Below are 26743 nucleotides of genomic sequence, written 5' to 3' on the forward strand. Positions count from 1 at the left end.
AATGTTGTAGTTTTATTTGTCTTTATGGTCTTCCATATGAACTTTAAATTATATTAAGTAAAGTTTCATTTAAAATGTTGAATTTTAAAAACATCCATTTATGATTAAAAACTCAACAGAGTGAGTATAGAGGGAACATAACTTGAACATAATAAAGGCCATATATGGCAAGTACACAGCTAACATTATACTCAGTGACAAAAGCTGGAAGCTTTTTCTCAGGAACAAGACAAGATTCTTGCCAATTTTATTTAACATAGTACTGGAAATCTTAGCCAGAGCAATTAGGCAATAAAAAGAAATGAAAGCAGATGACATGGTATTGTATACCGAAAACCCTAAAGACCTGCACCAAAAAAAAAAACAAAACAAAAATCACTGTTAGAAGTAATAAATGAGTTTAGTAAAATTGCAAGACTCGAAATCAATATACAAAAACTAGTTGCATTTTTGTACACTCATAACAAGCACTCAGGAAGAGAAATTTAAAACAAATTCATTTACAATTGCATCAAAAGGAATAAAATACCTAGGAATAAATATAACCACTGAAAAGTATAAGACACTGATGAAAGAAATTGAAGAAGACACAAAGAAATGAAAAGCTATTCTGTGCCTATGGATTGAAAGGGTTAGTATTGTTAGTTCTTTGGGTATACTACTACACTAAGGAATTACACATTCAGTGCAATCCCTGGCAAGATTCCAGTGGCAACTTTCAGAGAAATAGAAACAGTCCTAAAATTTGTATGGTACTACAAAAGACTCCAAATTGCCAAAGCAGTTTTGAGAAAGAAGAAGGAGGCATCTGGAGGTATCATGCTTTCTGATTTCAAGCTATAGTGGACTTTTGAACAATGCAAGTTTGAACTGGGTGGGTTCATTTAAACATTTAAGGCAGGGGGCAGGAACTTAGGGCTTGCGAGCCAGATGTGGCTCTTTTGATGGCTGCATCTGGCTCGCAGACAAATCTTTAATTAAAAAATAATGTTATAAATATAAAACATTCTCATGTATTACAATCTATTCATTTCCTACCGATCATGTTCATGGTTGCGGGTGGCTGGAGCCAATCACAGCTGTCCTCTGGGACAACATCAAATTTTTATTGGATAATGCCTAACGTACATGGGTTGTTGTGAGGTCAGAAAGTAAAGTTCCCTCCTTTTAATCAAGTCAGTTAGCTAATTGCAGAAACCCTTTTGATGAAGAAGATGGCTAAAAGAAAAAAAGATAAGGAGTATCGTACTTTTCAGCAGGAATGGACAGAGGAATTCACCTTTGTGGAGAAAGCAGGTTCTGCAGTGTGTCTAATATGCAACAATAAAATTGCATCAATGAAAGGGTCAAATATAAAGCGGCAGTCCGACACACGCCATACTACATTTGCATTGAAATATCCAGCAGGGAACAGCAGGAAGAAAGCACGTCAAGAGCTACTGTGCAGAGTGCAAGCCAGTCAGCAGCAACTCCATATTTGGACCCAACAAGGTGACTGGAATTCGGCTAGTTTTGCTAGTGCTTTAGCAATTGTGAGAAATGGAAAGCCATTAACAGATGGGGAGTATGCCAAAACATTCATGCTTGATGTTGCCAATGAACTTTTTGACGACTTTTTGGATAAAGACAAGATAATCAAATGAATAAAAGACACGCCTCTATCTGTAAGGACTGTTCACGATCGCACCATCATGATGGCAAATCAAATTGAGGCAGCACAAGTGAAGGACATAAATGCAGCACCATTCTTTTCTCTCGCTTTGGATGAGTCAACAGACGTAGCCATTTATCCCAGTTCAGCGTGATTGCAAGGTATGCTGTCGGTGACACAGTACATGAGGAAAGTCTTGCTGTTTTGCCTATGAAAGAGACAACAAGAGGGGAGGCTCAGATGTGTGGCGAGCAGCTTGGTGAGGTGATGTCGCTGGTCATTCGGGTGGTCAACTTTATTGTTGCCTGAGCTTTAAATGATTGCCAGTTTAAAACACTGCTGGAAGAAGTTGGAAATAATTATCCTGATCTGCTTCTGCACAGCAGTGTGCATTGATTGTCAAGAGGGAAGGTGCTCAGCTGTTTCACAGCTTGTCTGAGTGAAATCTGTACTTTTCTTGAAATGGAAAACGTCAAGCATCCTGAGTTAGCTAACACTGAGTGGCTCCTGAAGTTCTACTATCTCATGTACATTTGAGCTCTTCATCGCCGACATTGAAACAGGTCGTTTACTACACTTTGAAAAACTGGGAGAGTTTAAAGATGCATGCACAGCAAGTGACCCTGCTCAACTTCTTGATCTCCAGCAGCTAGCGGGCTTCACATCTAACCTGCAGTCATTCAAAGCATGCTTTGGAGAATTTCGTGAGCTCACTCGTCTTTTTAAGTTCATCACCCATCCACATGAGTGTGCAGTGGACAGCGCCAACCTGAGTTACATCCCCAGTGTCTCCATCAGAGATTTTGAGCTACAAGCTGCTGACCTGAAGGCCTCAGACATGTGGGTGGATAAGTTCAAGTCACTGAATGAAGATTTGGAAAGACTTGCACGACAGCAAGCAGAGTTGGTGAGCAAACACAAGTAGGGAGAAATGAAAACTTCAACCCACAGAACAGCTGATTGTCAAAACTTAGAATGCGCTTCCTGTCACATACCACACACTGCAGCGTGTGAGTATTGCTGTACTGACAATGTTTGGCTCTACGTATGCTTGTGAGCAGTCTTTCTCACATCTAAAGAACTTTAAGACCAACCTATGATTATGTTTAATGGATGGAAGTCTCAACGCCTGCATGAAGCTTAACCTCACCATGTATCAACCAGACTACAAAGCCATCAGCAAAACCATGCAGCACCAGAAGTCGCATTAATGGTAAGAAGTACTTTATTCATCATTGGTTAGCAACAGCATAACAGTGTTATTAAAAAGAATTCCGAGATTTATTATACTTTAAAAGTGTTGGTCTTACATAAAATGCACACATTTACTTGTATTTAGTGTTCAACATATTGTATGGCTCTCATGGAATTACATTTTAAAATATGTGGTATTCATGGCTCTCTCAGCCAAAAAGGTTCCCGACCCCTGATTTAAGGGCACCTGTGGAGTTCAGATCCGTGTTGTTCAAGTATCAGCTTTATTTTCATACCATGGTTGGAAATTTGTGTAAGTGGAGGGCTGACTTAAATTATTTGCAGATTTGTAACTTTTCGGGTGGTCAGCGCCCCTTACCCGTGTTGTTCAGGGGTCACCTGTATATTCCAAACTGTGTAATCAAAACTCTATGGTATTGGTATAAAAACACACATAGATGGTTAATAAATTTATTAAAAAGGAGCTAAGAATATACAATGGGGAAAGGACAGTTTCCCTAATAAAGATGTTGGGAAAACTTGACTAACATGCAGAAGAATGAAACTGGACCACAATCTTATACACAGAAAATCAACTCAAAATGGATTAAATACTTGAACAAAAGACCTGAAACCATAAAATTCCTAGAAGGAAACAGGTAGTAAGCTCCATGACACCAACCTTAGGGTTTTTGGATTGGACACAAAAGCAAAGGCAGCAAAAGCCAAAGTAAACAAGTATTACTAAAATGCACACTAAAAAGCGTCTGCACAGCAAAGGAAATCATCAAGAAAATGAAAGGCATCCTATGGAATAGGAGACAGTATTTGGTTTAATGCCTAAAAAATAGATATAGAATTTATATAATCTAACCAAACTACACTTAAAAGATAGAAGACAGTTTGATCGGTGGTGGTACAGTAGATGGAACATAGACCTGGAATGCTGAGGTTGCTGGTTTGAAACCCTGAGCTTGCCTGGTCAAGGCACATATAAGAAGAAACTAATACAAGCTGATGCTTCCTGTTCCTCTCCCCACCCCCATCCACTCTTAAAATTCAATAAATAAAATCTTAGGGAAAAAAAAGTTTGGCATGTGGTGGTGCAGTGGATAGATTGTTGACCTGGAATGCTGAGGTCACTGGTTCAAGACCCTAGGCTTGCCTGGATCAAGGCACGTACAACAAGCAACCAATGAACAACTAAAGTGAAACAACTTTGAGTTGATACTTCTTGCTCCCCCTGCCCTCTGTAAAATCCTTAAATTTAAAAAAAAAAGAAGATATTCAAAAGCAAATGGAAGCTTCAGAACTGAAAAATACAATGGCCAATTTTTTGAAAACCCACTGGATAGTCTCAATATGAGAATGCAGGTAATGGAGGAAAATTAGTGAACTTGAAGGTGGGTCAAAATTAATTAGACAATATGAATAACAGAAAAAAATACCCAAAACAAAAAGAATTCAACTTCAGGGACATGTTGGATAACAACTAAGGTCTAATATTTTTGTCATTAAAGTCCCAGGACAAGAGAAAGTCAGGACTGAAAAAACTGTTTAAAGAAATAATGGCTTACCAAAATTGGTGTATGATACCCCAATTCAAGAAGCTAAGCCACCTCCCAGAAAGGATAAACTTAAAGGAATCCATACCTGGACATATAATCAAATGGCTGAAAATCGATGATAAATGTATTGAAAGAACCATAAAAGAATAATGCATTACTTGTAGGGAAACTGATTTTTAATGAATGGATTTCACTTCATAAACTGCATAGGCCAGAAGAAAGTGGAACAGGGTTATATTTTACAGAAGAACTGTCAACCCAGAATTCTATATCCAGCAAAAACTCTTTAGGAATGAAAGTGAAAACAAGAAAGCAATGTCACTGATGTACAAGGCAACTGACTGACCTAAGTTACCATGTGGGATTAGGAAGTAGTAGGGGCAGTGGCTAATGAGAAAGGCTATACTGTCTTCTCAAAGGGATAAGAACTTGTTAAGGCCAGGAGGCAGCTGTCATGTGATAATGTAAGTCCAGGGATGCCAGTCTTTTAGGAAAGCCAGAAGTCCATATTTCTTTATTAAATCCGATATCTCAAGGCTGGTAACTTCAGACCTTTAGAGAATTGTTGAGGGGATCACCAGACACAAACCTGTGAGTAGGATACAACCTGCTGCTTCTAGGTTTTTAGTTCTAAGTTTCCTTTCACTTTTTCTTTTTGAACCTCAGAAATTCTACCAAGATATATCTAGTAGCTAAAATCTTTCTTCATAAATCCTACTCAGCACAGAAGGGAACCACTGGTTACTAAAAATTTTCTTCAGCTCTGGAAATCTGTTTTATTTTTGGTTCTGTATCATTGCCATACTTTCCTTCTGGGACTCATATTTTATGTTTATTTTCCAGATACTTTTCCCATTACTTTGTCTTTTTTTTTTTTTTTGGTCACCATTTCTATCCTTTCTCATCTGAGAATTTTTAAAAATTCTAGTTTTAGTGATTGACTTTTCACTGTGGAATTTGAAGATAATAGTTTACTTTTACATCCTGTTTCATCTTCCAAATATAATTATATCACAGTTTTAAAATTAAATCATTATTCACTTCTCTTTATTAAGTAAATCATTTTTATTGCTGAGCTCTGTTTATTTTCATGCTATTAATCTTTGTTTTCATTGAGACAGCCTTATTTTTCTGTTTATCTGTTACTAATACAGTTCTTCAGATGTATCAGGTAACTAACTGGTTTATTTTTTAACAGATATCTCTCCAACCCTCTGTTCTTCTGCCCCAGTTGAGACAGGGCATAGTATGAGATTTGGTTAAAGAGGCAGGCAGGAACCAGATCATCCAGATCTTTGTAGACCATGTTTAGGAGTTTGGCTTTTATTGTAAGAAAAATATCATGGGAATCCATTGAAGAATTTTAAGCACACCAGTGGCAGGCAGTGCCATTTTAGTGATGTGGGTTCAAAATTGTAAACCTTAAGTGAGAACACTAGGTAGAAGGCTATTCCATAGTCAGTGGGAGAGAGATTTGATATTGGGTAGTAAAGACAGAAGGAAGAGTTTCAAACTATATTTTGGAGCAAGATTAGAGAGTATTTGCTGAATCATTATATGAGGGAAAGAGGAAGATGATGGTGCTAAAATGATTTCCACTTCACTGGCTTGAGGTTTCCCTCTGGGTCCATAGTATGCTTTTCAAAGTACTCCACTTGCCTAACATTCTCATGTTTGTGTAGAAATTCTTTCATAATACTATATCAAATCCAAAACAATTATTTTATACCAAATACTTTTCATATATTATTCCCAATCCTCACAGTGATTGTGCTAGTTATCATTCTTATTGTATAGGCAGAGAATTGGGGACTCAGAAAGATGAACTAATTTGCACAAAGAAAAATGCTTGTAATTAACTGAGTTTGAATTAAAAGCCCATATAACTGACTCTTGTACCCCTGATTTTTCAGTATCAATACATACCTTCCATTATATTCTCTTTTCTTGTCTTTGAGCCTTTCAATGCCTTTCCTTTCAGTCAGTCAGCACCACCATAGTACTTACGTGTATGTTAAGTCCTTTTCTGGTAAGGTCAGCACCACAGAATTCCAAGGCCCCAGACATATATCTAGCCTCAAAAGAACCCTCCCTATCTACGGCTCATGGTAGATTCATTCAACATTTGACTTTTCTTAAGCTATTCCTCCATTTGGATTGCTACCCTTTATTTCTTTTATCATTTGTTAAAGAGACTGTGGATCTACAATTACTGAATCTAGACAGATGCTGTTGAATAGTCTTTCAGCAGTGATGGAAATATTCTATATCTGTGACTCCAGTATGGTAGCCACTAGCCACTTTTGGTTATTGAACACCAGGAATATGAATAGTGCCAATTAAATTTGAATTTTTAGTTAATTTTAATTGTTCAGTTTAAATAGATAATATGGTAGTGACTACTGTAATGGACAACACAGATCTAACCAGGGGCTAGCAAACTTTTTTTTTTTTTTTTCTGAAGCTGGAAACGGGGAGAGACAGACTGACTCCCGCATGCGCCCAACCGGGATCCACCCGGCACGCCCACCAGGGGGCGGCGCTCTGCCCACCAGGGGGCGATGCTCTGCCCCTCCCGGCCGTCGCTCTGTCGCGACCAGAGCCACTCTAGTGCCTGGGGCAGAGGCCAAGGAGCCATCCCCAGCGCACGGGCCATCTTTGCTCCAATGGAGCCTTGGCTGCGGGAGAGGAAGAGAGAGACAGAGAGGAAGGAGAGGGGGAGGGGTGGAGAAGCAGATGGGCGCTTCTCCTGTGTGCCCTGGCCGGGAATCGAACCCGGGACTTCTGCACGCCAGGCCGACGCTCTACCACTGAGCCAACCGGCCAGGGCTGCAAACATTTTTTATTAAGGGTCACATTGTAGTCAATGTGGTCTCTCTTGCAACTATTTACATCTGCCATTGTAGCTTAGAAGCAGTCATAGACAATGCATAAATGAATAAGTGTGGCTGTGTTTCAATAAAACTTCACTTATAAAAATACTTGTAGTTCTGCAGGCATAGTCAACCCCTTAGAATTTTTCCTTTGACATAATCATTTCATCCTGTCAACTCTGTTAAGTAGGTATTATCATTTCCTTTACATTTTATGCTGTGGCATGCTGTTATATGTATATGTATGTGTATGTGTGTTTATGATTAGAATTATCCTATAACAAAGGAGATAAGACTACGTTATCTGTTTATTTAGCACGCTCTCCTAAGTAGCTCTGGTCTTTAGGAATGTTTGTAAACTAATGGCTTAATTTCTACCCTCCTCTTACTATATGATCTCTCCTCACTCTTCTAGTTCATTTTTTAAAAATATGGTTCAATTCTTCCATTTTAATTGAAGTTTTATGTCTGTCAAATAAGAAAAATGTGAGTGATTACTTTCATATTTTCTTTCAGTCCTGAGATCAAGATATGAGACCAAGAAATTATTTCTGAAGAAGGAAATTTATGAAATAGAGTCAGCCCAGTGGGAGATAATGGGAAGACTTACAAGACATGACCTTCAGTGCTGTAGTTTCAGAGATGATTGGGAATGTAATGACCAGTTTGAGAAACCACATGGCTCTCAGAAGGGACATTTCAGTCAATCAGTATACGCCAATGAAGACACGCCCACTTTTAGTCAACATCCATCCTTTACATTACAGCAAATCATACATAATGAAAAGAAATTTGGTGCCACTAAGGAATATAGGAAAACCTTTAGACATGACTCACAGCTTGCTACACATCAGATAATTCATACCATTGAGAAACCCTATGAATGTAAAGAATGTGGAAAGGCCTTTAGACATCCCTCAAGACTCAGTCATCATCAGAAAATTCACACTGGCAAGAAACCCTTTGAATGTAAAGAATGTGGAAAAACCTTTATTTGTGGCTCAGACCTTACTCGACATCAGAGAATTCACACTGGTGAGAAGCCCTATGAATGTAAGGAATGTGGGAAGGCCTTTAGTAGCGGCTCAAACTTTACTCGACATCAGAGAATTCACACTGGTGAGAAGCCCTATGAATGCAAGGAATGTGGGAAGGCCTTTAGTAGTGGCTCAAACTTTACTCAACATCAGAGAATTCATACAGGAGAGAAACCCTATGAATGTAAGGAATGTGGCAATGCCTTTAGTCAGAGCTCACAACTTATTAAACATCAGAGAATCCATACAGGTGAGAAACCCTATGAATGTAAAGAATGTGAAAAGGCTTTTCGTTCTGGTTCAGACCTTACTCGACACCAGAGAATTCATACTGGTGAGAGACCCTATGAATGTAAAATATGTGGGAAAGCCTATTCCCAGAGTTCACAACTTATTAGTCATCACAGAATTCATACTGGTGAGAAACCCTACGAATATAGGGAATGTGGGAAGACCTTTAATTATGGCTCACAACTTATTCAACATCAAAATTTGTACTGGTAATAAACCATAGAATATATAAAATGTATGAGAAGGCTTTTAATTATAGCTCAAAACTATTCAACATCAGAGAATTATCTTGATAATAATCCTTCTAAATAGAGTAATGAAGAAACATGTCATTTGTTGACTACAGCTTATTCAGCCCAAGAAAAATGTAGGAAAAACACTCCATAAGTAAAATACATTAATAAAATTTGTATTTCGGCCCTGGCCGGTTGGCTCAGCGGTAGAGCGTCGGCCTAGTGTGCGGAGGACCCGGGTTCGATTCCCGGCCAGGGCACACAGGAGAAGCACCCATTTGCTTCTCCACCCCTCCGCCGCACTTTCCTCTCTGTCTCTCTCTTCCCCTCCCGCAGCCAAGGCTCCATTGGAGCAAAGATGGCCCGGGCGCTGGGGATGGCTCTGTGGCCTCTGCCTCAGGCGCTAGATAGAGTGGCTCTGGTCGCAATATGGCGACGCCCAGGATGGGCAGAGCATCGCCCCCTGGTGGGCAGAGCGTAGCCCCATGGTGGGCGTGCCGGGTGGATCCCGGTCGGGCGCATGCGGGAGTCTGTCTGACTGTCTCTCCCTGTTTCCAGCTTCAGAAAAAAATGAAAAAAAATAAAAAATAAAAAAATAAAATTTGTATTTCTCTTGACATCAGATAACTCAGCGTAGCAAATATTGAAAATGACAACTTTTAATACCTTTATAACCTTAAACATTAGAGAATTCATGCTGAAATGTAGTCCTGTGTTTTTTATTTTCCTCCTAATTTGTCTATATTCTTTTTTAAATTAAATTTATTGGGGTGACACTGATTAACATAATTATACAGGTTTCAGGTGCCCAGTTCTACAACACATCTCTACACTATGTTGCGTGTTTATCCCCCAAATCAAGTATTGTTATATTCTTAATTGTTTAATTCATCTTAAATTTATATGACTGTAAAGTCCATCTGTTTACATCATGGTTTGTAAAATACTTTATTTTTAAAATATCTTTAATAACAGAGAAGTGATCCCTCTATTTTTGAAGATGACTTACATTTGCTCTTTATAAAATTTAGGCTTTCTTATTGTAAAAACTGTCATGAAAAGCTTTGCACTCAGTAAACAGCCCTTGATGGCTTCATGGTGTTTCCTGTGTTGCTGTAATACCATTTTCTCAAATCCCTATTGATAGACATTGTAGTTTCTTCCAGAGTGTTTGCTGTTATACACAGTACTCTGATGGACTTTCTCCCTTGGCATATTTTTTTTTATCATGTCTTTATTTTTAATTGTAGAAATAATGCATGAATATATTTTCCTTATAAAAGATTTAAACATTATAAATAAGACAGACATAGCCCTTGACTACTATCCTTGTACCCATTTTCCTTCCTGAAGGGTAGTTGTTATCTGTTAATATTTATCCTTTCTGAGAATTTTTTTTATACATGTGTGCCTCAATAGAAATTATAAAATGGGGTTAATTATAATATCTACCTCATAATTTTGTGTGAGGATCAGGTAATACAAAGTGTTTAGAATTGTGTATGTCATAATAAATAGATACTCACCGAATGCTAGTCATTGTTATATTCATTGTTGTCATTAGTATTTGTTTAAAGAGAATTGTTTCTGCAGACCTTACTCAACATCAGGCAAGATATGTAATTGAAGAATGACCCGTTGAGGGTAATGTATTAAGAAAATTTTCTTTCATAACTTCTTTTTTTATGAAACATGAAATAATCTTGGGATTTGGTGGGGAAAGTAATGTGTGTAATGTGTGGGAAGAAACTTATTCACATTGATACCTTTTGACTACTTATAATACCTAATATAAAAACAAACAGTACAGACAAAACACTTGACACTTCTGAAGAAAAAGTATGAAAATACGAACAACATTAGGCTTGAAAAATGGATAAATATAAATATATTTTCATATAGATAGAGAAACCTTAGAGTTACTGATTTAAAATGCTGTACTGATTATTATGCTTCTTTCTGATACATTCAGAAACATAAAATTATTTTTTAGGAAGATGAAAATTACCAGTATTGACTCAAAGAAATTCAGAGCTCTTAGAAGACTCTCTTACACAGGAAAAGGGTAAATTTTACGTGCGTATACTAGCTATTGACAAAGCATCAGACACCTTTTTTTGGAGGGGGCAAAACATTACCAGATGTTCAAGGAATTTTTTTTTTTTTTTAACAGAGACAGAGAGTGAGTCAGAGAGAGGGATAGAGACAGACAGACAGGAATGGAGAGAGATGAGAAGCATCAATCATTACTTTTTCGTTGCACATTGCGACACCTTAGTTGTTCATTGATTGCTTTCTCATATGTGCCTTGACCGCGGGCCTTCAGTAGACCGAGTAACCCCTTGCTGGAGCCAGCGACCTTGGGTTCAAGCTGGTGGGCTTTTTGCTCTAACCAGATGAGCCCCGGGCTCAAGCTGGCGACCTCGGGGTCTCGAACCTGGGTCCCCTGCATCACAGTCCGATGCTCTATTCACTGTGCCACCACCTGGTCAGGCCAAGGAATTCTTATATAGAAATAGACATGTCATAACAAACTTGAACAATCTTTTTTTGTTTGTTTGTTTTTTGTATTTTTCCGAAGTTGGAAACGGGGAGGCAGTCAGACAGACTCCCGCATGCACCCAACCAGGATCCACCCGGCATGCCCTCCAGGGGGCGATGCTCTGCTGCAACCAGAGCCACTCTAGCGCCTGAGGCAGAGGCCACAGAGCCATCCTCAGCGCCCGGGCAAACTTTGCTCCAATGGAGCCTTGGCTGCGAGAGGGGAAGAGAGAGACAGAGAGGAAGGAGAGGGGGAGAGGTAGAGAAGCAGATGGGCACTTCTTCTGTGTGCCCTGGCCGGGAAAAGAATCCGGGACTCCTGCACGCCAGGCCGACGCTCTACCACTGAGCCAACCGGCCAGGGCAACTTTAACAATCCTGATGTTAGTAGTGTATTGGGAGGACACACAAAAATTGCTATTTTTCAGTATGATTCATGAAATTGTTGCAAGCATACTAAAGAAATGAACAAACTAGGTATCAAAAAAAAGAAAAAAGCAAATGAATCTGGTTGGGACAGCTAAAATGGATGCCCAGTGGCCAGCTAATTGATGCTGTGAGGAAATTCAAGCTCCATTTGCTACCTCTTCTGACTTTCGGAGAATCAGAAATGTACATTTTTTAAGTATGTGATAGCTCTTGATTTTTAAATGGCAGCCCAGATTTAAAATAAACTATGAGAACCAACAAAGATATATTGACTGCAAGTAGCAAATGGCCCAGGGCTTACTTTTGTGCTGGACATTAGAGCACTGAGTGTGCAAAAGGCTTTCAGGAGGAGTTTTTAATAGTGCAAATCCCTTGGTACCAAGGAAGTTTAAGGGGGGAGTACAACAAAAGATAATTAAGAATTTCTTAGATTTGAAGTTTTAGATTAAAAATACTTGGAGATGAAGTAGTTAATCCAAGTTATTTTTTAAAACATTTGATTCAGCCCCAATATTTTCTACATGTTTTTAAAATTTATCCTAAGCATCATGTCAGTTAAATAGGATACAGAGTCATGCACCACTTAACGATGATGTGTTCTGAGAAATGCCTCGTTAGACGATTTTATTGCTGAGTAAACATAGGGTCTACTTACACAAACCTAGATGATGTTGCCTACCACACATCTAGGCTACATATGGTATAACCATATTGTATATGCAGTCGGTCATTGACTGAAACATTATGCAGGGCATGGCTGTATTTTATGTTTTATATCCCTTTATTAAGCTATATATGTAACACACATGCAACTGATAAAAATAGATAAACTCTGAAGAGAAAAAACAGCCAGACCTTTACAATTTTGCACTCGCAGCAAGTGTATCACTAGAATTATGTTTTGTCAGCAAACTTTCCATTTGTGGACCATACTACTTCCGTTGCAACTACTCAATTCTGCCATCACAGTGTACAAGCCTATTAAATTAAAGGTCCTGTTTTAAGAACTTTTGAAATTAGCCTGACCTGTGGTGGTGCAGGGGAGAAAGCATTGACCTGGAATGCTGAGGTCACCAGTTCGAAACCCCAGGCTTGCCCAGTGGAGGCACATATGAAAAGCAACTACTATGAGTTGATACTTTCTGCTCCTCCCTGCTTTCTTTCTCATTCTTCCCTCTCTTTAAAATCAATAAAATCTTAAGAAAAAACATTTGAAATTTGAAAAAAATCCCACAGGTTAGCCTTGTTTTAGGTTAGTGCTTTGAGATGGATCTTTCTTTCCTGTGCCTGTATTTTCAGGCATACCATTCTGTGGAAGAAATTGCATTCAAAGTTACTATAGATCTGTCCTTTCATCTCCTGCTCCCTTTTTTCTTAGATACTATGTTAAAAAGTTTTATTTGCTAGTTTGTTTTAACATTGAGTTACTTTATTTACAGGCATATTTCAAAGTTACTATAGATCTGTCCTCTCATTCCCTGCTCCCTTTTTTCTTAGATACTATGTTAAAAAGTTTTGTTTGCTAGTTTGTTTTAACATTGAGTTAATTTATTTACAGGCATATTTCATAATCAATTCGAGAAAAGAGGGAGCAAAATATCTGCAAATGGGAGAATTATTAAAGACAGGCTGTTTCATTCTAAAGTTTTGCATTACTATCAAAGTGAGAATTTCTAAAGGAAATTATATATTTGTTAGTGTATTTTAAGTCATTTATTAAGTTCCTTATCTAAAATTACAGTTGCACCCAAACCAATAAAACAATTCCAATAAATTTTAAAAATATCTCCATTCCTGCCACTCTCCACTGTCTTCCTCTCTTGTCCTTTTCCTTTGAGTAATGTGTAAACCTTGTGTATATCCCCCATATATATTTTTGTCCTTAAACATGAACAATTACTTAATTTTTTGCAAAAATAAAGTGATACATTATACATTTTTCTGTAATTTTCTTTCTTTTTTCTTTTTTTGTATTTTTCTGAAGCTGGAAACAGGGAGGCAGTCAGACTCCCGCACACGCCGTACCGGGATCCACCCGGCACGCCCACCAGGGGGCAATGCTCTGCCCATCCGGGGCCTCGCTCTGTCGAGACCAGAGCCACTCTAGCGCCTGGGGCAGAGGCCAAGGAGCCATCCCGAGCGCCCGGGCCATCTTTTGCTCCAGTGGAGCCTGGGCTGCGGGAGGGGAAGGGAGAGAGAGAGGAAGAAGAGGGGGAGGGGTGAAGAAGCAGATGGGTGCCTCTCATGTGTGCCCTGGCCGGGAATCGAACCCGGGACTTCCACACGCCAGGCCGATGCTCTACCACTGAGCCAACCGGCCAGGGCCTTGTAATTTACTTTTTAATATTCACCTGTACATTTTGGATTTTCCTTCCAGGCAATCCATGAGTTCGATGGTTATAGTCTATTTCCAGTGTGCTGGTACCAGTACCTGTTCTATTCCCCAGTGGTGATATTTCAGTTTGTTTCCTCTTTGAGATTTAAAAGTAGTGCTACAATAAACATTCTGTAATTTTGTCGATTAATTTTACTTCTATGAAATAGGTTTCCTAAACCATTTCCAGTTTTCTATTTCTTAGGAAGGTCTTGCTCAAAGTTTAGAGGACAAGAGGATAAAGGAAATGAATGTGCAGTTTTTCATGTATGCACATGTGTGTGTGTATACGTACACATACAGATTTAACAATTTTACTCCATTTGGAATTACTGTATATGGTGTTATACAGGATGTCAGCTTTGTTTATATCCAGAAACAAAGCAATGATGTTACTTGGAAATAAAATCATGCATATTATTAATATACAATGTTTATTTCTAAATAAAGACATGTTTCTTCATTAGAGTTTTATAATGATTCTGTCCAGTTTTAATAAAAAGCTAGTTGGGATTATATTTTGAATGTTATTCATTTTAAATATAGGATATCCCAAAATAAATTCACAGTTGACATTGAGTTAGATATTCATTGATACATGTATGTTCTGAAATTTCTTTGACAACTCTTCCTCTTCCCTACTTTCTAATATCTTTATAATGTAATGTTTCATAATACTAAAAATATGCTAGTAAATTCTGAAAATTTAGTATCTTATTAGAGTACTGATTATAATGTGGTAGATTCCTTTGATCTGTTATAATCTGCAGATGAAGTCATATGGCTCTATGACAATATTTAAACCTATTTAACTTTCTTGACCTCATGTTGCAGACCTAATGACGGTGGGTGTTGGGCAGGACTTTTTAGCATTTTCCCCATTTTTACAGACTGACGGGTTGGATTTTGAGTATAATTTTAATTTTTATTCTCTTGTTTGTATGTCATAAGAGAAATGATATAATGCCTTGGTGAAATGCGTTCAGATACATAAATTATCTCCTTTTATTTGACCCTGAATTCCTCGTGTTCCCTGGGGCAGGTTGTGATTCTCCACGCCTACCCTGCAGGCTCAGTCCTGTCCTCCGCTTATATGTATTTCAGTTTGTGAAGTTTAAGTGAAATATTAGGGTGTGCATTTTTAGATTCAAGCTGCCTCTTTTTTTTTTTTTTTTGTATTTTTCTGAAGCTGGAAACGGGGAGAGACAGTCAGACAGACTCCCGCATGCGCCCGACCGGGATCCACCCAGCACGCCCACCAGGGGCGACGCTCTGCCGCGACCAGAGCCACTCTAGCGCCTGGGGCAGAGGCCAAGGAGCCATCCCCAGCGCCCGGGCCATCCTTGCTCCAATGGAGCCTAGCTGCGGGAGGGGAAGAGAGAGACAGAGAGGAAGGAGGGGGTGGGGGTGGAGAAGCAAATGGGTGCTTCTCCTATGTGCCCTGGCCGGGAATCGAACCCGGGTCCCCCGCATGCCAGGCTGACTCTGCCGCTGAGCCAACCGGCCAGGGCCCTCAAGCTGCCTCTTTCACCTGAAGTGTTACTAAAGAAATGCTCTGATTTCTGCTCTGTTGTGCAGAAATCAGGAAGAGTTGTGATTAATTATTACTATAGAAATTTCTACTACGGCCACCTTTGTTTTATTTCTATTTTTAATGGAAACACATTGGTTACGGTTGTTATGGACTACTTTTGCTTATTTGTGTAGATAAAGAATTCAAAGAATATTGAGTTGCGCAAACAAAATCTTAAGAGTGCTAAAAAATAAAGATACAGTTCTCCGTGTGATGACACAGAACTGGTGTGGTGAAGTCACCACTGCAACTGCTGAACATGGAGTCCTCAGCTTAAACTACTGAGATCATTGGTGCTGGACTCTTGTGTTCCTGCTACTGCTACCCAGGGTTACACAGATTCCATCACCCAGATCGGATCCCCACAGTCTTTGTTATCTTTGTGTCGTTACTTTGCTGTTCTGAGATGGGTGTTTTTGAGCGTCAGTCAAAATGTAGGTTCCATCCTTGTGCATTAGTTTTTGGGAAGACTAGTATATACACACACAATTATTTTTTTGAGAGTATGTTTATTAAAGCTGGGGACAGTGAAACGAGGAAGGGCTTAGGATAGAAAAAGCAACAGGAGAGACCCTAGGTGGGGCTGCTTTAGCTCTGTCGAGATGTTAGACTAAAGAGGCGAGTCAAAGCAGGGCTGCTGTTGGCTCACCTGAGAAGTCCCAGGAAAGGAGGCCTTGGACACAGGTTCAGGGAATAAGCCCAGAATGAGCTACCGCTACCTGTTCCTCCCCTGAGAGAAAAGTCATATGCCTGAGAAAGAAACGAGGAAGAAAATTGTGGGGATGCTCCCGAAGAAGCCCTCGTGGAATGCAGTTTTAGTTTAATAAGAATCAACTTCTTAAAGATGGGTGTTTCTAAACGTAGCATTTTGGTGAAAATTCCAGTAGCCATAGTCAAAATTTATTATCTCATTAATCATCACTATTCTATCTTGGCTTCAAACTACCTCAGAAAATTAAGGGAGAGAAATTAACATTGAAATTCAAATGGCAGTTTTTACAAATTTTATGACTTATAACATTGTGCTTAGGTAAGTGGGCATTATAAAGAATCCATAATAAGGAATACAAGAAACTTAATTTTATTGTTTCACACTGGCATGCAGTTAAAGTTTCCTTTGGGAAAAAAGGTGTCATGTATTTCAGTTTATCAGTTGTATATGGAATCTACATTTATAAATTATAAGTTTAAATTCTTAAAATTGTTATTTTAAAAGAATTTAAATTTGGAAACTAAAGAACTCTGAGATAAGATTACTTTTTATCTTAGTCATATTTAACTTTATGAAATGGGTTTCGTGCTACATAAAATCTTAAACTCAGGTTTTTCAACATTAAACCACCAAAATTCATCCATATTGTTCAATATAATCCATTAAATTTTACCTCTTCTATAGTGTGAGCATATCAAAGTTCACCCACCCACTTCTTTTGAGACTTCAAAACACAATCCTTAATTGGGATTGTTTTCCCCCTACCTTCCAACACTAGGCAACCACTAATCTACGTCCTGTCTTTATGTATTTAATATAAACACAGTCATATACTATGTTATCTTTGTATCTGGCATATTTCACATTACATGTCTTCAAGGTTCATATATGCTGTGGTATATGTCACTACTGTATTATTTTATTGACTGAATAAGTATCCTGTTGTATGGATATACCACATTTAATTCATCCCTTAGTTGCTGGTCATCTCAGTTGTTTCCAGCTTTTGGTCATGATTATGAACATTTATGAAATTTTTCTGTGGCCTTATATATTTTTATTTCTCTTGGTTACATATGAGTGGAATTGTTGGGTTATATGGTTATATACAGCTTGTGAATCTCCCAGACTGTTTTCTAAACCAGCTGAACCATTTTATATTTCCACCAACAGTGTATGAGAATTCAGATTTCCTCAAATCTTTGCCAACACTACACCTATTTTGTCTTTTTTTTATTACAACCATCCTAATGGGTATGAAATAGTATATCATTATGGTTTTGATTTGTATTTCCCTAGTGACTAGTGATATTTAGCATATGCTTAGTGGCTATATATATATATATATCTCCTCTTTATGGAAATATTTATTCAGATACTTTATTCATTTTTAAACTGGAGTTTAAACTATTGAGTTGTGTTCTTTACACAAGTCTGTCACTGGAGAAATTCTCTTTATCAGATTTGTGATTTGTCAAAGTTTTCTCTTGTTCTGTGGGATGTCTTTTCACTTCCTTCATATTGTTTGAAATACAAGATTTGTTTTTATAAATTATGGTGAAGTCCAATTCATCTATTTTTTTATTTTATTTTTTGTGCTTTTGGTGTCATATCTAAGGAACCATTGCCTAATTCAATGTTTCAAATATTCATAGCCATATTTTCTTTTAGGTGTTTTATACTTTTTAGTTCTTATTAAATTTAAGTATTTGATAAATTTTGAGTTACTTAATGGTTTGAGGTAGGGTGTGAGTTCCAACTTTATTCATTTGCATGTGAATATGGTCTACCAACATTATTTGTTGAAAAACTATTACTTTTCTCATTGAATTGTTTTGATCCTACTGGAAAGTCAGTTGATTGTAAGTCTAGGAGTTTATTTCTGAATTTTCAATTTTATCCACTCATCTTTATGTCTATACCACTACAACACTATCTTAACTATTGCAGAATAATAAATTTTGGATTTTTTTTTCAGAGACAAAGCAAGATTCAGAGAGAGGGATAGATAGGGACAGACAGGAACGCAGAGCGATGAGAAGCATCAATCATCTTTTTCGTTGCAACACTTTAGTTCATTGATTGTTTTCTCATATGTGCCTTGACCATGGGGCTACAGCAAACCGAGTAATCCCTTGCTCAAGCCAGCGACCTTGGGTCCAAGCTGGTGAACCTTGCTCAAACCAGATGAGCCCACACTCAAGCTGGCAACCTCAGGGTCTTGAACCTGGGTCCTCTGCATCCCAGTCTGACGCTCTATCCACTGTGCCACCGCCTGGTCAGGCTGAATTTTGGATTTAAGAAATGGGAGTCCTCCATCTTTGTTCTTTTTAAAGATTATTTTAGCTATTATAGGTCTCTTGTATTCCCATATGAATGTTCAGGTCATCTTGTCAATTTGCCAAGAAAGTCAGGTGGGATTTTTTTTTCTTTTAACAGATTGTACTGAATTTGTAGATCAATTGGGGAAGTAGTGTCATGTTTACAATATTAAGTATTCTGACCAATGCAGCTGGCATGTCTTTTATTTGGATTTACTTTAATTTCTTTCAACAATGCTTTATAGTTTAAAGAGTATAGTTTTGCACTTATTTTGTTGGTTTTATTCATAAATACTTTTTGATGTTATTGTAAATGTATTTTTATTTCTTATTTTCTATTTTAATTGTTCATTGCAACTGTGAAAATACAATTGATTTTTGTATATTTAGCATGTATCCTGCAACATTAAAGAACTCATTTATTCTAGTAGTTTTTTAATAGATATCTTACAATTATATATCTACAAGAGCATGTGATTTCAAACAGTTTTACTTCCTTCTTTTTAATCTTGAAGTTTTTAATTTCATATTTATTTTTTTTTTAATTTTTTTTTTCATTTTTCTGAAGCTGGAAACAGGGAGAGACAGTCAGACAGACTCCCGCATGCGCCCGACCGGGATCCACCCGGCACGCCCACCAGGGGGCGACGCTCTGCCCACCAGGGGGCGATGCTCTGCCCATCCTGGGCGTCGCCATGTTGCGACCAGAGCCACTCTAGCACCTGGGGCAGCGGCCAAGGAGCCATCCCCAGCGCCCGGGCCATCTTTGCTCCAATGGAGCCTTGGCTGCGGGAGGGGAAGAGAGAGACAGAGAGGAAAGCGCGGCGGAGGGGTGGAGAAGCAAATGGGCGCTTCTCCTGTGTGCCCTGGCCGGGAATCGAACCCGGGTCCTCCGCACGCTAGGCCGACGCTCTACCGCTGAGCCAACCGGCCAGGGCCAATTTCATATTTTTTTACATGATTTCTGTGCCTTCCAGTACAATGTCAAATAAAATTGGTGAGTAGACATTCTCATATTGTTCTTGATTTTAGGAGAAAAGCATCCAGTCTTACGGAATTAACTATTATGTTATCTGTATATCTGTAGATTTTTATAGATTACTGTAATTAGGTTGAGAAAGTTTCTTTCTATTCTGTTTTTTGTAAGTGGTTATTTTTGATGAGCCTGAACTCAAGCCGGCGACCTCAGAATTTTGAACCTGGATCCTCAGCATCCCAGGCCCATACTTATCCACTGCACCATTGAATCTGGAGAGCTGAGGGTACAATGGACTTTTGGAATGTGCAAACAAGCCTATGAATGCTCTAGCCTTCCAGAAAATTAAGCTAAATGGAACACTAAAGCTTCTCACTGAAGCAGGCTTTCCAGTTTTATATAATGTCCAACTCCCTTTGTTCTTTTTCGCGATTACTATCTAGCTAGCTACATACATTAACAGTATGAAGGAAAAATCGGTGAACTTTAAAGACACCTCATTTGAAGTTATCCAGTCATAGGAAAAATAAAAGAGAGGAAAGAAAGCCTGTGTACTTATGGAACACCATCAAAAATCCATAGACATTGAAAATACATCAGTGGTTGCCAGCAGCGGAAAGGAAGCAAGGATGGGAAATGTACATGTGATAATGAGTACATGGGATTTTGTTTGTTGGGATGGGGTCGGTGATGAAATGCTCTGAAACTAAATATTGGTGATAGAACCACAACTTTGTGAATGTACTCAATGTCACTAAATGGTGCACTTTAAAATAGTTAAGACGGTTAATCTTATGTTACATACACTGCTCACAAATATTAGGGGATATTTTAAAATGAATATGAAGCGATAAAAAATTTTGATTTTTTAAAATTAAACAAGAACATCAGAAAAGCAAACAAGTCAAAGAAAGTTCAATTATGCAAACTCAATTATCATAATTGAATATAGCAAGTGACATATTGGTGGGGGTGAACAGAAGCATGTCAAACAGGACGAGAGTGCCACACATTGACTGTTCAGTAGGATGTATGGGTCACCCAAGATTGCCAAAACGCACTGACCGCGATATGGCATGGACAGGATCAGACTGTCCAGCAGTTCTTGTGGGATCCTCTGCTATTCTTGCTCCAGGGCAACTTGTAGCAGCACAAGAAGTGTTGTGGGAGGCATAGGACAGTTTGCCAGATGTCTTCTCAGTGCATCCCAAGCATGTTCAATGGGATTCAGGTCTGGAGAACGTGAAGGCAAGTCCATGCATTCAATTCCTGCTTCCTTGTTGATGAAATGTGCATGATGGGGCTTTGCATTATCATTCATGAAAGTTATTTCCAACTGCTCCAGCATAAGGTACCACTATAGGGTGCAGGACCTCATCTTGATATCTGACAGCACTCAGCAATCCATTTCTGTTGACATGAAGGTTGGTACAACTACCAATGCTGATGCCAGCCCACACTATGATTCCACCACCACCAAAGGAGTCCCTTGCTTGCATGAAACGTGGATTCTCCTGTGTTCCTCATTCATGCCAGATCAGAACAGGATGATTGTTAGGCTGCAGACTGAACTCATCAGCAAAGAGGACAGTTGACCACTCATCACAGGTTCAATGAAGATGCTCATCAGCCCACCTTCTATGGGTTCTGTGATGTTCAGCAGATAACAGCATGCATACCATTGGTCACTGGGCACGCAGTCCAACATGATGGAGTTGATTTTGTATGGTCTGGGTGCATATCTGTCGACTAGTGGCAGTAAGAAACTGTCCCCTCAGCTCTGTTGCATTGCTGTGCCTGTTTCTTTTTGCTAATAAGATCAAGTAGCAGTCATCTCTTGCTGTGTGGCAGATGGGCAAGCCTGCCCTCGTCTTCTTTATACTGTGCCAGTCTTTTGAAAGTGATTCCACAGTCTGCTAATCACACTTTGGGATGTTCCAAGTGCTGTTGCCACTGTTGCCTGTGTTTGACCAGCTTCAAGGCGTCCTATGGCTCTCCAGGCTTTACATTTGGGCAAATCGTGTTGCAGGGGCATTGCAAGGGCTGGGAGATTGTAGGGTGTGCACTTTTAGGATCAGGGAATATGCAGATAACTCCAGGACTTTCAGCCTTTTGTATAGTGCATTTTCACTAATGAAATAAAAGTTGATTAGCTTGATCTGTGGTGGCACAGTGGATAGGGCGTCAACATGGAAATGCTGAGGTCACCGGTTCGAAACCCTGGGCTTGCCTGGTCAAGGCGCATATGGGAGTTGATGCTTCTAGCTCCTCCCCCGCTTCTCTCTCTCTGTCTCTCCTCTCTCTCTCTCTCTCTCTCTCTCTCCCCCTCTCCTCTCTAAAGTGAGTAAATTTAAAAAAAATTTTTAAAAAAAGAAATAAAAGTTGATTATTTTGTGTATCATTACATAATCAAACAACTTTCTTTGACTTGTCATTTGCTTTTCTGGTGTTCTTTTTAATAATTTTTTTTTTTTGTATTCCTCTGAAGCTGGAAACAGGGAGAGACAGTCAGACAGACTCCCGCATGCGCCCGACAGGGATCCACCCGGCACACCCACCAGGGGGTGACGCTCTGCCCACCAGGGGGCGATGCTCTGCCCCTCTGGGGCTTCGCTCTGCTGCGACCAGAGCCACTCTAGCGCCTGGGGCAGAGGCCAAGGAGCCATCCCCAGCGCCCGGGCCATCTTTGCTCCAATGGAGTCTTGGCTGCGGGAGGGGAAGAGAGAGACAGAGAGGAAGGGGGGGTGGAGAAGCAAGTGGGCGCTTCTCCCATGTGCCCTGGCCGGGAATCAAACCCGGGTCCCCCGCACGCCAGGCCGATGCTCCACCGCTGAGCCAACCGGCCAGGGCCTAAAATCTTTTTTTTTTATCACTTCATATTTCTTTTGAAAAATTCCCTAATTTTAGTGAGCAGTATATATTGCTACAATTAAAAAAAACTGTCTTCCTGGTTCTTTTCTTTCTTTCTTTTTAAAAACATTCTCATGCTTATAATGGTTTTTATTCCCTTCCATCACCCCCTCACTTTTGGCAACCATCAGCTTGTTCTCTATATCTACAGTTCTGTTTCTATTTTGTTTGTTTATTCATTTGTCTTATTTTATTTTTTAGAGTCCACATATAAGTGAAATCACGCAGCATTTGTCTTTATCTGTCCAACTTATTTCATGCAGCATAATATTCTCTAGGTTCATACTTCTCTCAAATGGCAAGATTTCATTCTTTTTATTGCTGTATAATTTTTCATTATTAAACTATCAACAGACAACAAGGTTGCTTTTGTATCTTGGATATTGTAAATAATTCTGCAACGAACATAAGGGTGCATATACATTTTCAAATTGGAGTTTTCATTTTCTTCCGATAAATACCCAGAAGTGAAATTGTTCGTTTGTATGGTAGATACTGTTTCACATAGTGGTGTTACTAATTTACAATCCCACAACAGTGTACAAGGGTTCCCTTTTTCCACATCTTTGTTAACATTTTCTGTTTGTTGATATTTATTGATGCTAGTTATTCTGACAGGTGTGAGGTGGTATCTCATTGTGGTTTTGATTTGCATTTCTCTAATGATTAGTGATGCTATCTTTTCATATGTCTATTGAATATCTATATGTCCTTATTGAAAAAGTATCTATTCAAGTACTCTGCCCATTTTTAAATCATATTGCTTGGGGTTTTTTTTTGTTTTGTGGCAGAGACAGAGTCAGAGAGAGGGACAGATAGGGACAGACAGGAAGGGAGAGAGATAAGAAACATCAATTCTTGGTTGCGGCTCCTTAGTTGTTCATTGATTGATTTCTCTTATGTGCCTTGACCATGGGGCTACAGCAGACCAAGTGACCCCTTGCTCGAGCCAGCGACCTTGGGCTCAAGCTGGTAAGCCTTGCTCAAACCAGATGAGCCCACGCTCAAGCTGGCAACCTCGGGGTCTCAAACCTTGGTCCTCGGCATCCCAGTTTGACACTATCCACTGCACCACCGCCTGGTCAGGCACTTGGTTTTTTGTTGTATGAGTTTCTTATATATTTTGAATATTAATTATTGAATCTATCATTGGCAAACATCTTCTCCCACTCAATAGGTTGTCTTTTCATTTTGTTGTTGGTTTCTTTTGTTGTGCAAAAATTTTTTAGTGTGATGTAGTTGCATATGTTTATTTTATTTTTTTATCTTTCTTGCCTGAATTGACATATCAAAAAATATATACAACTTAGAGTGAAGTCAGAGAATTTACTGCCTGTTTTATTCGATTCTCTTCAGTTATTATGGCTTTGATTTGGTCATCATCAACTTCAGTAGGTCAACCTACTGATTTTTCATCTTTGAGTGAAAAATCTCCAGAACGGAATTTTTTAAATCAATTCCGACACATGTGCTCTGTTATGCAATCAACACCATACACTTCACATATCTTTCTGTGAGCCTCAGTAGCTTTCTTTCCTTTACTGAAATAAAAAAGTAAAACATGCCAAAAATATTCATTTCTGCACTCCCTGTTAAAATTGATCGTAAACTAACAGCTACAAACAAAATTACACACAACTTCTAAAGTTACCTAAATGTGATATCAAATGTCAAAAGGAAAAAAACCATAACACTGACAGAAGTCCTTTAAAATAATTACAACGCTGTGTGACAACCAAAAATACTTTGTCAACATTTTTGCTGCTTCCCTGTGTTTCTATGTATTAGGGAGAGCTGCTATGTCTCACAGACTTGATGGAGTGGCCTCGTGTAGTATGTGTCCTGTAGCACCCTGTTGCACAGCCTCCCCAGTCAGAGTTGGACATTCCAGGTGCTTCCCTGTGTGGGCTGTGTGCACTGTACTGATGTAGTTCAGACTTTACTGCTGTTGGTGGCACTGGGAGGGATCGACCGCCCGGCCAGTCATCTGCAAGGACCATCTGTGACAACAGCAGGGGAGTTGCTGTGCAGGAGTCAACACTGCAGAGCAGGATTTGCTTCAGTGGGCCTTTGGTGCTCAGGGAGTCCACCCCTTGAGTGTGTCACTTGTGGAGATGGTAGGGTTCAAATCTGTAGATTTATTATTATTTTTAGAAGGTTTTTATAAGAGTTTCAGGACAGGTCCAGAGGCAACACTTCAGTAGAGGAAGAAAAAATGCCTCCCAAAATGACAGTTTGTAGTTTCTTTTATTCATTTGGAATTAACAAGGGAACATAAGGAAGATTACCTGAATGTGGGAGAAAGCAAGGCAGGGAAATCTCTATGATTGGATACAGGATAGTTAACAAAGTATGTTCTTTCTTGAGGGTGGTTACACTTCTGAAAAAGGCATTTCAAACCTAGATACATAGAAATAATGGACAGGGCTTGTTTAAGGCAAAAATAAACCTTTTGTTGAAAAAGTTAATGCCTGAGGCATAACTACCCACCATGACCTGCCCAGTGAGGAGTTTATGATTGAATCACCCTGTGAGATTGCTCTTGGTCACTGGACTGGTCAGATTTATTATAGTGCCCCATTTTTATCTACAGTATCTTTATTTATTTATTTTTTGAGTGAGAGGATAGATAATGAGATAGGCTCCTGGAGGTACCCCGACTGTGATCCACCCAGCAACCCCCATCTGGGACTGATGCTCGAATCAGTAGAGCTACTGGTTGCAAGACGGGAAGAGAGAGAGATGAGGGAGGGAGAGGGGAAGAGAAGCAGATGGTCACTTCTCATGTGTGTCCCGACCGTGATCAATCTGGGATGTCTGCATGCCAGGCTGATGCTCTATCCACTGAGTCAACTGGCCAGGACCTACTCTTGCTATTTTAATGAGGTGACTTTTGGAATACCTCAAGATGGGTGTTGGTTGCCAGGAAAATTAACCACATGATTAGAAAGTTGGCACTTTTGATCACACCTGCCTGACCTTCAGGGAGGGAAGAGGAGCTGGAAGTTAGTTCAATCACTTATGGCCAATGATTTGATCAATCATGCCTACATACTGAAATCTCCATAATAACCCAAAAGGACAAGGGTCTAAGCTTCTGGGTTAGTGAACATGTGGAGATTCGGAGAGAGAGTGAACACTTGCAGAGGGCGTGGAAGCCCCATGCCCTTCTCCCATGCCTTTCCCTATGCATCTTCCATGTGGCTGCTCCTGAGTGACAGCCTTTTATAATAAACCAGTAATCCAGGAAGTAAAATGTGCTAAATAACAACGATTTGATAGTAAATGTGGAGATCTAATTGGCTTTACTCAATAATTCGTGAATTAGGCAGCATTCAATCTAGCAAATAGAAAGGAGGTCAAAGGAGCTATATAAATTGGAAGATTTTCTTTTTTTTTTTTTAATTTTACTTATTGATTTTAGAAAGAGAGGAAGGGGGAAAGAGAAACATCAGTTTGTTGTTCCACTTATTTATGCATTCATTGGTTGATTCTTGTATGTGGCCTGATCAGGGATCAAACCCACAACCTTGGTTTACTGGGACAATGCTCTAACCAACTGAGTTACCCAGCCAGTGCCAAAATGGGAGATTTTTAAAGTGGGGTGGGGGCAGGATGGAACAGGTAAGTCATAAATGAAAAAAGAAATGATTTCAGGCAACAGTTCACCTCCCTCTGGGGGACAAAAGGGTCTATTTAGGCAGATTATCTTACTGGTGCTGAGCAGAAAATTCTAGACTGAGTGGTAAAGATTACATTCCTGGGGAAGCTTGAAACTGCTATTAAACAAAAAATGTAACTTCCACCGCTGAAAAGTTTTTTAAAAGAATGGGTTTGTTAGGTTGTTGCTAGTGGGAAGAAAAAAACACTGGTTTAGGGCTGTGGTTTTCAACCGCCAGTCTGCGGACCAACCAGTCCACCAGAAATTTTGTGCCAGTGCACAAAAATGTTAGTCACCCTGATGTTATATGACGATTACAGACCCAATGATCTTAGTCAAATTTGCTTATGCACAGGGTGATTTCTGCCTTAGCAGCCCTGGAAAATTTCTCCTATTTTC

At 39.3% G+C, this 26743-nt stretch overlaps 1 protein-coding gene across 1 annotated transcript in view; it reads left to right on the forward strand.

The window, feature by feature from the left end:
• Window positions 1-26743, forward strand: part of LOC136313615 (zinc finger protein 850-like) — a 102933-nt gene that overhangs the window by 16666 nt on the left and 59524 nt on the right. The window contains exon 5 of the mRNA XM_066244133.1: window positions 7803-8825. Within this exon, the coding sequence (XP_066100230.1) occupies window positions 7803-8825 (1023 nt within the window). The remainder of the gene's footprint in view (window positions 1-7802; window positions 8826-26743) is intronic.

Source organism: Saccopteryx bilineata, chromosome 9 (genome assembly GCF_036850765.1).
Source record: "Saccopteryx bilineata isolate mSacBil1 chromosome 9, mSacBil1_pri_phased_curated, whole genome shotgun sequence".
NCBI classification, from domain to species: Eukaryota; Metazoa; Chordata; class Mammalia; order Chiroptera; family Emballonuridae; genus Saccopteryx; species Saccopteryx bilineata.